This window comes from Copadichromis virginalis, linkage group LG18 (assembly GCF_057382275.1).
Source record: "Copadichromis virginalis isolate Kocher_CV1m ecotype Utaka linkage group LG18, C_Virginalis_male_GT1.1, whole genome shotgun sequence".
Classification (NCBI taxonomy): Eukaryota; Metazoa; Chordata; class Actinopteri; order Cichliformes; family Cichlidae; genus Copadichromis; species Copadichromis virginalis.
Window position 1 is genome coordinate 19,685,576 of NC_140635.1, and position 13,590 is coordinate 19,699,165.

General features: G+C 41.3%; 1 protein-coding gene across 2 annotated transcripts in view; it reads left to right on the forward strand.

Annotated features, from left to right (window-relative positions):
* The first annotated feature begins 2,318 nt into the window (after positions 1-2,318).
* Positions 2,319-13,590, forward strand: part of LOC146687691 (A-type potassium channel modulatory protein DPP6-like) — a 99,900-nt gene continuing 88,628 nt past the window's right edge. Inside the window, exon 1 of one of the 2 annotated variants that reach the window (XM_085438630.1) lies at positions 2,319-2,390. In XM_085438630.1, the coding sequence (XP_085294756.1) occupies positions 2,334-2,390 (57 nt within the window). In that variant the 5' untranslated portion in view covers positions 2,319-2,333. Of the gene's footprint in view, positions 2,391-11,413; positions 11,486-13,590 lie in introns of those variants that run through there. The other variant, XM_085438629.1, reaches the window with a different exon arrangement.

Below are 13,590 nucleotides of genomic sequence, written 5' to 3' on the forward strand. Positions count from 1 at the left end.
AAACCTTAGACCAAAAGTGTGGCTATTTACCACAACTGAAGATTACTACGGTGATAACAGGCTTGGAGAATGACCTCTGGAAGCTCTTTGCAGTGTTTCATTCAAACTTTAGCCTGTCTGTCAGCTGGTGATAAAACTACAAAGCTGGGTCATAAAAATGGAGAAAAAGACAAAAAAGGAAGAAGCACCATAAAGCATGTTTGTTATGCAGATTTGCTTCAGCCTCCACCCACTCGATTCCATCTCGCTGATTTCCAATTTATTTGGGTTCAGTGTAACTCAGCTCCTGGTCTGAAACCTCTACTCCACTTCAGCATTTCCACAACAGCATAACAACTGTAATTGGTCTCCTGTGGCTTTAGAGCCCCCTTGCCTGTTCTTCCATTAACACCACCACAGAGCTGCCTGGCTGCCGTCCATGGTGCAGATATATATATATACATATATATATATATATATATATATATATATATATATATATATATATATATATATATATATATATGTATATATATATATATATATATATATATATATATATATATATATATATATATATATATATATATATATACACATTTTTTTTCTGGAATATATGGACATTTTTTCTGGAAATGTCTTGAATGAGAGTCAGACAATGGAAAGGTCACCCTGCAAAACAAATATTTTATGTCAAATTTGAAGTGAAATGAAATTCTTCTGACTTTTTGTAAATAGCAGGTTATATCAAGTAGTAACTTTGCAACTATTTTGCAATTTCCCACCTGTGAACTGTCATAACTAAACTGTGCACCTTTAGGTGTAACATGTTACTTTTCTACAACTCCGTTATTTGCAGTAAAGGTTGTCCACTCATATTACAGCTACTTACCAACTGTTTACCGAAGAAACTAGTGCAACAAAGCAGTGCCTTTACAGAATTTAAACACAATTATTTAAATAAATATCAACATTTTTCTTCTCACAAAAAGAAAGGTCTGTCCTACGTTCGTCTAATTAGCTGCAGCAGACTCCCCAGCCCAGCATCATTAGTATTTGCAGAGTGCGCCGCCACTTAGCTCCCCGTGGTTTTACTAAATTCACACTTTACTTTCTGTAATGAACTCTTTTGCATCCCCCTCCTCATTAGGCCCGCTGAATTTTTTTTTTTTAAATTAAACTCCGAGTGGCTGGAGGGCGACACAGCTTCGCCTTTGATCAACTCTGACGGCTAAAAGCTTCTAATTGCAGCTCGATGCGGAAGTTTACCGGCGGAGGTCAAATTACGCATCTTTGTCCAACTAATAACCGCGTCAGACGCGCCCGGCAACTCATAAAAAGGTTGTGAGAGCTAAGTCTAAAGCTCCCAGTGTAGTCATGAGCTAGATACTGCTGTGAAATTAGCTCTCAGAAACGACCCATCCTTGAAATGCTCGCTTACGTGGGGCGTAACTTTCAGAAAAGCGTAGATAAGATGGCCAACAAAAAACCCGCATGTGCAGTTTGCCGATAAACAGTCTGCTTTACATCTTTGTAATGGTAAATGGCCTGTATTTGTATAGCGCTTTTCTAGCCCCTAAGGACCCCAAAGCGCTTTACACAACCTGTCATCCACCCATTCACACACTGGTGATAGCAAGCTACAGTGTAGCCACAGCCACCCTGGGGCGCACTGACAGAGGCGAGGCTGCCGGACACTGGCGCCACCGGGCTCTCTGACCACCACCAGTAGGCAACGGGTGAAGTGTCTTGCCCAAGGACACAACGACCGAGACTGTCAGAGCCGGGGCTCGAACCGGCAACCTTCCGATTACAAGCCGAACTCCCAACTCTTGAGCCACGATCGCCCCGTTTGTAAATGCACAACCTATTATAAACGAACTCAGTTTATTCTGCAGGAACTGTACAAATCTATCAAAGAAACTCCATTTACTGACTGGAAACCTTTGTGAATCGTCATCCTTTAGAAACTTTCTGCTTTTCTGCGACTCATCTGTGTCGTTCAGGAGAGAAGCGCACACTGTACACCCCCGAGGGGATTCACTATCTCCGAAGCGAGGCTGCGCACAAAGAGCTTTGATTTACCATTGGACAACACTTTTAAATAGCCTTACTACAGGTGGGTGACGCTTAATCTGGAGCACATTGTTGGAACAGCTGTAGCTGAGACGCATGCACTTATCGGCGAAAAGGTACATTGGGCACCTTTGGCTCTACGATTTTAGACAACAAGCGCGGAGATCCTCGTGATTACCAGCTGAGAGAGAGAGAGAGAGAGAGAGAGATGAAAGTTGGTTGTTCAGGCGACTTCAGGTGAATATTTTGTATTGCAGACTATCTCTATTTATGGGACCATGAACTCATCTGCAGGTGCAGGAAACTATCGCAGAGGCTCCATCAAGGCAGTCAAGGTAACTTATATTTTAAATCTCCTTATTTTAAGTAACATTACTTTCCTTAACTATTAAAATCTACCAGATTGTGCAGAATTGTTTGAGCACTTTTTTTTAAAGCCCACCGATGCGTAAAGAGGTGACCCCCTCCCCCTCTTTAAGTCCTGTGGACCGAACTGTAAAAGAAGACGATCGGGTTCCTATTACATGTTGTTGAGATGCAGAGGTGTAGCTGTCTTCTGGGTGCAGTATCTTGATTCCCTTTCGGTAGTTTTCCACCTGTTTATTTAAGTATAGAATCACTCAGCTCACGAGGATTGTTCTGGAAACAGTAGGTGTCATAAAGAATGTGCATCTGATTGTAGGGAGCCAAAGACGCTCACAAAATGTTGCCTCACTTTAGAAGTTAAGATTAAAGATGCCAAATAATCTGATAAAATGTCTGCAAATCCATCCACAGCTTCTCCATGAGAAGACTGTTTATGATTTTATATTCAACTCTAATTTCAAATGTTTTTACTCCATCTTCCTTTATAGCTCAGTGGCTTACACCCTCAGAGTTCAAACAAGGAAACACATGAAATCAACAGACAATAAAAATACATCTCTTCTGACTTGTCCTGTCCTGTAATTCCCCAGCAACAGCACTTGCCTAACATCACTTCCGAGCAGCAGCCGCATATTGGAGCCAAAGTTAACTTGCATTACACCTCGGGGTGCATTGATTGTGGTTTCAGTGAGGACAAAATGCGTTTCCCTGTCCTGTGATTCTCTGTAGAGGAGCTGTGAAATATTTAAATTGTGACAAATTTGTCTGTCTCTAGGGGGCATGTCATCCCCAAAAAGGTTTAAAGATCACAGGCTGTAGTAGACTATTTATAGATGAATGTTACCCACAGTGCTACAAGCAAAGTACACTCGTTTAAAAATGCTCTTTTAAGTTTCAGATTAAGGATTGTTCATGTGTGTTGTTTGTGGAAAGCTTGGTGGTGTCGTTGCCTAATCGGCTCTCTGTCATTAATTTAATCACATTTGTGCTGCATTGCTGTGCATGTTTTCTTTGATACAATAGTGTGTAATTTAATCCTAATAAATCTGGATTATTTCCCAGTTTCTGTGTGGATTCACTCATCTTTTAGTCATAGATTAGACCGAGTCTTGATATCGTTCCCTTGTGCTCACGTTGGTTCACGCTGGAGTTAGTCTGCCACCTGCTGGAAGCACATACTCAGTCAACATGAGGCTTCTCTGCCAAGCTTCAGCAGCCTGCTGGCATGTTGACAGACTTTTCTCTCATTACTCAGGCTTTGCTGGACTCCAGTCACTTTTACTTAAACAAATTTCTCCACTGTGAAGAGAGGCTATACCTTTTGTACTCTCCATATTTCTCATATTTCTGCTGACAGCTCCGCTTACAGCTCAGTGCCGTGAAAGCCCCAAAGCCTTGAAGCTTCTGTGACCAGTATTTTACTTATTAAGGATTCCCAGACACAACCTATTAAATTCTACCATAATCTGTGGACAATTTGCATAGAAAGGGAAATCATTAAGTCCGGCCTTGGCAATCCAAGCCGCCTACCCTTCTCTGAGGACAGAATAATTTTGAGAAAATGCAGACATGTCTGCACTAAAATTCATTAAACCTGATTTGGTTGGTGTGATTCTGGCCTGAGAATAAGAGAGCTCATATTAACAGTGACTTACTGTCAGAATCTACATTCTTATTCTCATTTCCCTTTTTGCTCTCATCTTCTTTTCCCTTTCCTCCTCCTCCTTTTATTTCATAATGGTATTAATTACTAACTAGCTTTTTAAGGGTATTTATGAACCTAATAAAAATATAATAAAACATTCAACTAATGCAATTATGTTAGTGTCAGAGTCAAAGGTCTTCTGCTACTGTATTTAAACCTTACACTCCCATCCAATCAGGAAGCATGAGGACTGTAACAATATGAAATGTTACTCTACATGATTATTGTGGTTTTAAAACACTACTGTGAAAAAGTCTTGATCTACTCCTAATTTTTTAATATTTTGCTACCGAGGAGTCTTGTCTCGAGGAGACCTTTGTTGTCATTTTTTTAAGTGGTCTTGAGCAATAGTGCGCCTGGTTTTCTGAAGGTCTTTAAACATTTTTATTTGGGCACTGGCTGCTTTTTCAACCTTTTTCAGTCCTTGCACCTGATCATTTTCAGACAACTCTTTTTTTCATTTGCTTGATTTTTAAGTCACTTAACACTGATATATAAATTATTCAAGCACGGAAAACGCACCCTAACTCTGGGAGCCAATTTTAAATTGTATCTCTAGACTCTTTGTTACTAGGAGCTTGTTGCAAAAACAAACCCAGTTCCCATGTTTTTAGCTGAATCTATAGGAAATGCCAAAACATAACTCATCAGAGGTGGTCTCAGTGGAAGGTTGGCTGTCAAGAAGTCATTCTTAAGGAAGCAAAACAGGGAGAAAAGGCTGAGGTATGCCAGATTACCCCAGAACTGGGCTGAAAATCAATGGTAAAAACTCTGAAGAAGTGATGAATCCAAATTTGAAAGCTGTCAAATCATCATCAGTGAAGGAGACATGCCATGAAACAAGGTGGCGATTCTGTCATGGCTTTGGGATGTATTTGCACCATAATGAGCCATGGTGGTGTTGACGATCTTGTCAGAATTAATTGAATTATTAATGCGTAAAAGTATCATCAGATTTTGATCAACCACACAACACCATATGGACAGCATGTAATTAGTAGCAGCTTCATATTTCAACATTAAAATGACCCCAAACCCAGTGTAGTAAAAGCATACTGGATAGTGTTCCATTGTGTGGTTTTCTATAAGTCATGGATTGGCCTCCCCAGAGAGTGGAGCTCAGCATTGTAGAAACAGTGTCATCTTGACAGAGAACAGAACAAAGAAGAGCTTGGAATTATTCCTAAAGACTACTTAAAGAAGTGAAGGGAAAGTTTGCCTAAGAGAGTTTATGCTGAACAATAAAAGTGGTCATAAGAAATACTGACTTTCAAGTTTTTCAGAATAGTATAAACTCTGATTTAACCTCAAATTCTGTGTTTTCCTTTATGTTTACACAAGCTTCAACAAATCGCTTCTCCTACTTCCCATTATTGTAGCAAAATATCAAGAGAATTGGGGTGGCTCAAACCTTTTGTGCAATACTGTATCTATGACACAATTCAAATATAAAAGACTAATGTTACGCTATCTTTCAAAATCCCTATTGAAAATGAATTACATTCAAAATAACTGAGGTGCAGTTGGCTATGATTTTGTTTAAGGTAAAATATTAAGAAGAGATTTTGCTGTTTATATAAGAAAGAAGCTGTAGTTGTTGGTCTGAAATGGACTCTGACACACACACACACACACACACACACACACACACACACACACACACACACATACAAGGCTTCGATTTGTTGGTATTACCAAAATGCATCATTCTCCTCCAGGATTCTCTAATTTTGTGTCCAATAAAAGGTCACAAAGTGTCACCACATTAGGGAGTTCTATACTTATATTCATGACTATATTAAGCTTCTGCAGTGTTTGTTGTCAGTCTGAATGCTGCTTCAGCTGCTGTTGATGTTTGTTACTTGTAGAGATCACATCCATTACTGGCTTCATAATGAAACATTCCCCCACGAGGATGCACAAATCCCACAGAGCATTGTGGAAACAAGGCTGTCACACGAACCTGCTTAATTTAAATTTCCTGAATTATTTTAGGACTCTAATCTTGTCGCACATATCGTTGCTCTGTCGCAAATTTGGAGCGAAAACCTTTTCATTCATCATTTTTGAATCATTTACATCTGATGGAATGGTTACTCAGCATCATGTATTTATGCTTAGACATGCCCCCAGTTGAATCATTGGTTTTTTTTTTTTTACTTTACACCACAGAGCAGAAAATATATTTCTTTTTTTGCCTCACCGTATCTTGTCTCATCTGTGGTGCCGTCTGCCTCTGGTGCTGCTCGCTGACTGACGTTTTTGAGGCCAGTGGCTTTCCCCTGAGTCTAGACTTCCTTTATTTGCATTAACTAAGAGAGGCAGTCAGACAGTCAGCTGGCATTGCTTTCTCTTTCCCAGATAAAATTTCTGTTGTTTCCCTCTGAGGTTTAGCAGAGAGTTTAAAAGAGTTTGTAAGACGGCATTATAAATTTGTCTGCGGGGGTCATACAGCATGTTACCACTCAAGTGTAGTTTTGTGTGTTAGTAAGCAACACGATTGTACCTTTCATCTGTTTGATCGTGTTAGTTTTGAGTGAGCTTGTATCAGCGCTGTTTGAAAGTGTGTGTGTGTCAAGGATACACTGGCACCCTGAGCTGAATGTTAAGGTTCCCTGGAGTAAAATTGTACAGACAAACTTTCACTGAAATGATTTGTATGCAGCAGGAATAAGGATGAAATGCCTTTCAAAAGCATTCTGTATTCATCTAGTGAGCCCTCAGTATTTCTGCATTGAACCATTGCACTTTGAATCGCCTGCTTAAAATGTTTGTATTGCTGCCCGCAGCCAGTAGTAACCATTATAAAATGACTTTCATTTTCCTGATGCGCTCACACGCACACATTTTCTGTGCACATTTTGATACCATCTGTTTATTTTATCCAATGACCGCTTTGAAAGTGATAATGCTGTTGCAAACAATAGCACATTGTTCAATGAAATGAAATTCGGAGACAGAAACAACCAGGGATGCCCAGAAGCAACAGACACCATTCAGCAGCAGTCATTTTTCACCACTAACTGCTATGCTGCGATTAGGCTCCCCAGGGAAGGCTTGCTGTAGATGAGAACCATGTTTATAAAAGCTGTCCAGGTTTTGCAGCTCCCGGCCACCTTTGAGCACCTAAAGCTCTTCATCCTGGACACAATCTTGCACTTGCATTGCTCCCTGGGGCGCAGGGTTCATCTGTTCCTGTCACCTGTGACAGATGACCTGATAGTACTCTGCCTGTAGTGAAGCCACTTGCTGATAAAGACACATCATAGCGTGACACACAGATATTCCCAGATTCATTCCTATTCTGACGAATAATGATGTTTTCTCTATTCATATCTTTGCACTGGTGTTGTAGCCTGAACTCAAACTGAAGCGTGTACGAAGTGCATACCAAGGACAGCAGCATGAATCTTTAGAATCCACAGGGAGGAGTGTCAGGGATAGGTGCCGTGGTCTGGCTGAAGGTCAAAATTAGAGCTGCACTGCACTTGATGCTGTTATCAGACACCAAGTTGTGAAGTGAAGGACACGTATAGAGGCAAACATGCATGCTTATGCGCACCTTTTCACACCTGAATGTTAGCGTTTTAGGATTTCACACAGAATTTTATCCTGTAGTTGTGAAATACTATCTCTGCAGCCGTGTTGAAAACATTACTTCTTTCAGTCCATGTACAGTTGTGGTCAGAAGTTTACATATCCTATCATGGGCATGAATGTCCTTTTAATATTGGGGCTTTTAAGGATTTCTTTGAAGTGTTCCTCTTTTAGGGTGGAATGATTGAACAGCAAACATCTTCAATGACTTTAAAAAACAAGAAGGGAAGGCTGTTCCGGAAATGTAATGTTCGCCTGTTTTACCCATTCTAAATCCAGTTTTGATATTTGTTTGGGATCATTGTCCTGTTGGAACACCCAAACATGTCCAAGTTTCAAACATCTAGCTGTTGACTTGAAGTGAAGTTAAAGATTTGAGGTAGTCCTCCTTCATTATTTCTTCCACTTTGTGCAGTGTACCAGCACCACCACTGGCAGCAATACAGCCCCGGAGCATTATGCTACCACCACCATGCTTGACAGCCACATTGTAGCCAAATAGATTAATCTTTGTCTTGTCTGACCACAAAACCTTTCTCCAGATGAATTTGGCTTGTCTGTGTTGACAACTGGAAATTCCAGCTTCGGCACCCTCTCAGTCCACGGTCAGGTGAAACTTCTTTTATTGTGGACAGTGACACTAATGTTCCAGCAGTTTCCAGTTCATGGCAGGCTTCATTGTTGGTTGTTCCTTTGTTTATCATAAAACTGCAAACCAATTCCCTCTCATTTGAGTGAGAGGGAATTGGATCTTCTTCCAGATCATTGTTAACCATCCAAATAACTTCAACTTATGTACAATTGTTTGACCTGATCTTGTAATCTGGAGTTAACTAGAAATGGCTCCAGGATACTTTCTTCACTTGTGGAAATCTACAACTCTCTTATTTGGAGAGTATTGGTCAGTCCAATGAATGCTGTAAAAAAATCCTTTTTATGCTGAGAAGTAGAAACTTTCCATCCTGTAAAAATAACAGCCCAAAGAATTTGTTAAAAGCACCAAATTTCAATGACATTCATGGCCATGATGTCTATATCTAAACTTCTGACCACAACTGTACGTGGGTTGAAAGGAGAAACATTTTCAACACTGCTGCAGAGATTAAAAAAATAAATAAATCAAACAATTACCAGAAAATTCTGCGTGCAATGCTAAAACACTCAGGTATGATAAGGTTTGTATGAGCATGCATATTTGCCTCTGTATGTGTCCTCCCCTCTGTAACTGTGTCTGATGACATCATCAAGCTGTTATGTCCTTCTGACCACAACTGTGGAGCTGTTTCGGTATTACCAGACAAATTATGGTATAAAAATTCAATTAAGAAGCTGGATACACCATTGCAGCAGACACTTCCACACAAACCAAAACATAAACTGATGATTTCATTATCTCCACTGGGCTGAATGCTAAATCTTGTTTTCTCACTGAATCTGGAGGCCCATATGTGTATCACAGAAGTCCCTTCACCATGCTGATATATGTGATTTAAAAACACAGAAATGCAAACTGTCATTGCGATTTATACGCAATAAACTAATGTCTCCTGAATATTATTGCGTGCTATCAATTGTAGACGTTATTAATGATTGTGTTTTGACATCGGCTCTTAAAATATGTTGATGGTTGCTCATGTTCTGTGAAATCAGCAGACGCTGACAAATGGACGGACTCTGTAAGTAAATATAAGCAGTGCTATAAGTTTTCAAGCTGTGCGTGGTTAATGCTCTGTCGGTGTGATAAAACACTACGTCACCTCTGTGCTCTACAGCAATAACCACGTTGACCTTTTATACTAATTGCAATTACAGTGACTTATTGTGAGCCAGCATGTCATAGCTGTAAATGTAAGAAAAATGAACGCAGAAGATGACCAATCAGGGGCTTGTTTAAAGGACCCTGGGGAAATGTCACGGCATAAAATGAGCTTGTTAACAGAAACAGCTATAACTACAACCGCCATTTCTTCTATGAACTTGAAAGACTTTATTATCCTTTGGTAAAGTCACCAGAGCAATTACTCTCTTTGATGAAACCTCATCTCCTGTGGCGCGTGTGAACTACAGTTCATCTTTATCCTCAGTGTAGAGTGGCCTTAAATGCGGGTCCTGTTAACATGAAGAAGAAAAAAAGCCTAAACAAGCGCAGCTGTTCTTCTTTTCTGTTGTTGTGGTTTAATTTAAACGTTGATCGTCTTGCGTGCAGTGATTATGCTGCCTACATTTAAATAAGCGCTGCAATTCATCAGCTGCTGCTGCGGAGTTGTTGTCTGTGTGCAAATCAAACATGTAAAGTATGAGCCGAAACCCGGCGGCCATTAGAGATAAACTGCTGCAGCTGCGGGGGAAGCTTCAAACAGGCTCATGAGTCACGGTCAAAAAGAAATGTAGCTGACTTTTAATGCAAGTATTTATGAACCACCGTGAAACCTCAAACCAGGGCTTACCACAGGGTGTAATACATGCCACCATCCATGAAACTTTATTTTAGTCACTTGCCCACTGACAAACTGTCAAGGTCGCCTTCTGCTCACGAACGTCGAATTAGTTAACATGTTCTTTCATCTGTGAAGTGTAAAAGTTAGGGCAGCGTTAGCGCTTTAGTGACGTTGCGCTGTTTACAATTTTGATGTTCACACAACTTCAGCATCCTGAGTTCACACACAAGCAAAATGCTGGACAGCATCGACACAAGGATATAATTCAAACCCTGAGTCCATATCAAGCCTGGGTGTGAGAAGTGGCCTTGTGATTTACTACGCTTGGATCCTGCTGTGTGCCATTTTAAATGAATGAGTTATGAACACTTTGCCATTCATGCTGTCCGTGACGGTCCTCTTAGGGCGTCTTGCCTCTGGCTTTTGTCATATTCAGCCGGGCTAGATGCAGGAGAGGGCAGTTTGGCTTTTCACTTAGAAATATCACCTCTTCTAGTTTTATAAAAGCCATTTCGTCGCTACTGTCTTGTGGCTTAGTGCTACGGTTCGGTTAAATAAGCTGGTTACTCAGTCTCAGCCCTGGGATTCATTACGGGAGGTACAAATGCTACATAAATAAATCTGCAGTAGTGTTGCCTGTGCCAGGATTCTGTCCTGTCAGTGTAGCTTGATGGGTGTGTGTGTGTGCATGTGTGTTTGGGCAGGTGGGCGGAGTTGTATTTTATGATAGAGAAGACAGGAAGCATAAATATTACTTGTGCTTAATCACAACCCAGCTGCAATGCTGAGTGTGTGTGTGTGTGTGTGTGTGTGTGAGAGAGAGAGAGAGATTTACTTACACTATTCAACTCCACCTTTGCTGAGTAAAGTCTTGTCGAGAGAGTTTAAGCATATTTGTGTGCAGGAGTTGAGGCAGCGAGCGAGCCAGGGAGGGAGGGAGTAAGGGTGGCAGAGATAAGTAACGTTTGGAGGAGCCTGTACCACCACCTCTCCCGCCCCCCCCCCCGCCCCCCCCCCTCCACCCCCCTCTTTGGAAACGATGCCAGTGTCTGTGATTGATTCACCCGGCGAGTAGAGAGGGAGGCGTTCTCGCTGGGCTCCCGGACCCCCAGGTCATCCTTTCTCTTAGCTGTAGGGGAAGGGAGGGGAAGGGGAGGAGGTTGGCGGGGTGGGGGGGGAGGAATTCTCAGACACCTCCAGCAGCCCCAACTTCACAGCACAAAGGTGTGAGCACAGCGAGAGGGGAAGGCAAGTGGCACTTCTCACCATGTCTGTCCTCATAGCCACCCAGCTGAAGATAGACACCAGCACTCCTTCCAGAAGGGTAAGAGGCCCTTTTAGCATGCATGACACGCTGTGGGGGAATGTCTGTGTTTGTGGGTGAGCCTCCTGCTACTGACAGAACAGGCTGCTGGCTGTTTTTGATAACAACTGGACAGGCAGGAAGAGAGCGGCGGGTCCTCATCTCCCCTCTGCCAGGATCTTGATGGACAAATGCTTACCACTTTTAATTTTCTTTCAAGAGGCGACTTCTAATGAATGGCTGGCTGCATACGCTGTGGAGAATACCTTGCGCCTCATTGTTAATCTTTGTGATGTTACCACATAATGACTTCAGTTCAGCTGCTCACTATGAGGAAAAGTTAGGTATGAAAGTATGATTGCAGTGCCATATTAGATGTTTTAAAACGACTGCTTTGCATTGCATTTTCTTTGCTTAATCTTTGCTTATGTGAAAATCCTCCAGACTTGACTTTGAGGTCAACTCATTAGATTAAATGCTGACAGTTTACTGCTCTCATGTTTGCATGCAAATGGGCTACAAGGGAGATTGATGACGAGCAGAAGTTGCTGTGCGACTTTGGTGTTCTTGAGCAATTAAAATTATGTAAATTGTAGCTTTCTGGAAGTTAGAGAAAGGAACGCCCGTAGCTCTAAAACTCTCTCCTGCAGAGCAGCGTTTAGATTTGTGCAGCACTCCAGATCACAAATACACTTACATTTTGTGCCACGTGGAATAATAAATGACCAGAAGGGTCATACCAATCAATAACTTGTGCAGGGCAGTTTGCATTAAGCCTTGCATGTCTCATACCATAAACTCCTTCAATTCATTTGTCATAATCCATTTTCAGCTCTCGTTTTGCTGTGCACACTATCTTTCTATCCGCACCCAAACACACATTTGACAGTAAATTTATAGTGACATGCTCTAGTTTGGTTTCTCTGTTTCCTATCTCCCCCTTCGATTCCTTCCTCTTTCTTCTCCCCATCATCTGCCGCCGCCACAATCCACAGCTGTAGTCTGCTGCTCCCCCTCAAACCACAGTCTATTCTACAGCATCAGCCAGCATTAAACTCCATTTCCTCAGTGACTTATCTGCTGCCATTTCAATTTGGGCTCAGTGCATAGCTTCCCTTCACTTGTAATACACTGGGAGAGTCAGCTCTCCATAAAAAATAATATTCCCCTTCCAATGGGACACATCCTCAACTAGTTTCACTCAGGGAATGGATTTTATGCAGGCAAATAAGGGCTTAGAACAGGTTAGAAATGACAATATTTCCATTTATGTGAATTTACAGTAGGAAGGTCATCAAATGATTCACACATAAAGTGTTACCTATATGAGACTAAATATGTGTCAGTGATTTGTAGCAGCTTCCTTCTTCTGTGCAGCGGACCAGAAGTGTAATGAATGCAGTACTTGCAGCCAAGAGTAATTGAAGTGACCATTGTTACATGGCCCGAAATGAGCCAAGTGTTGTAACGTAGTCTTAGGGTGTAATTCAATGATAAGGACTGTGAGACTCTGCAGTCTCACAGACTTTGGCTTTCAGTGACACACAATTCAATTTTGATAAACACTGATGGAGAAAGATGTTTCTACCCTGTGAGTAATGGCTGATCGAGCTATCCATCTATCGATCGATCTATCGATCTATCTGTCTGTCTGTCTCTTGTGGTATCACAATACAGAAATGCTGAAAGACTTCACACTTTGCATGACAATAAGCTACAAAAATCATGATCCCTGTGTAAACAAATACCAATATGTGCAGTGCATCGCAGCATCAGTGTGTGTATTATAATAATCGTTCCAATACGTCCGTTTGATTAATTAGCTCTCTGATTTCTTTTCCCACTATTTTTTCATCTGTGAATTACATTGCAAGTGAGTGAACAGGCATCTGCTTTTCCTTCATTCATTTGATAAGCTTTGCCTCTGGAAGTCACGTGACTGGGGTAATCCATGCTGTGAAGGAAATGTGTTTAAGGTGTTTTAATAAAAACATGCACGTTTAAGGCCAGAGTTTATACATACGATGTGAGTTAATGCTTTTATACGATATATTGCTGTGTGGATGTTCTGTCCTAACTGTTGACAATGCTTCTAAGTGCGCACCAAACTGTGGCTGACCTGCTGT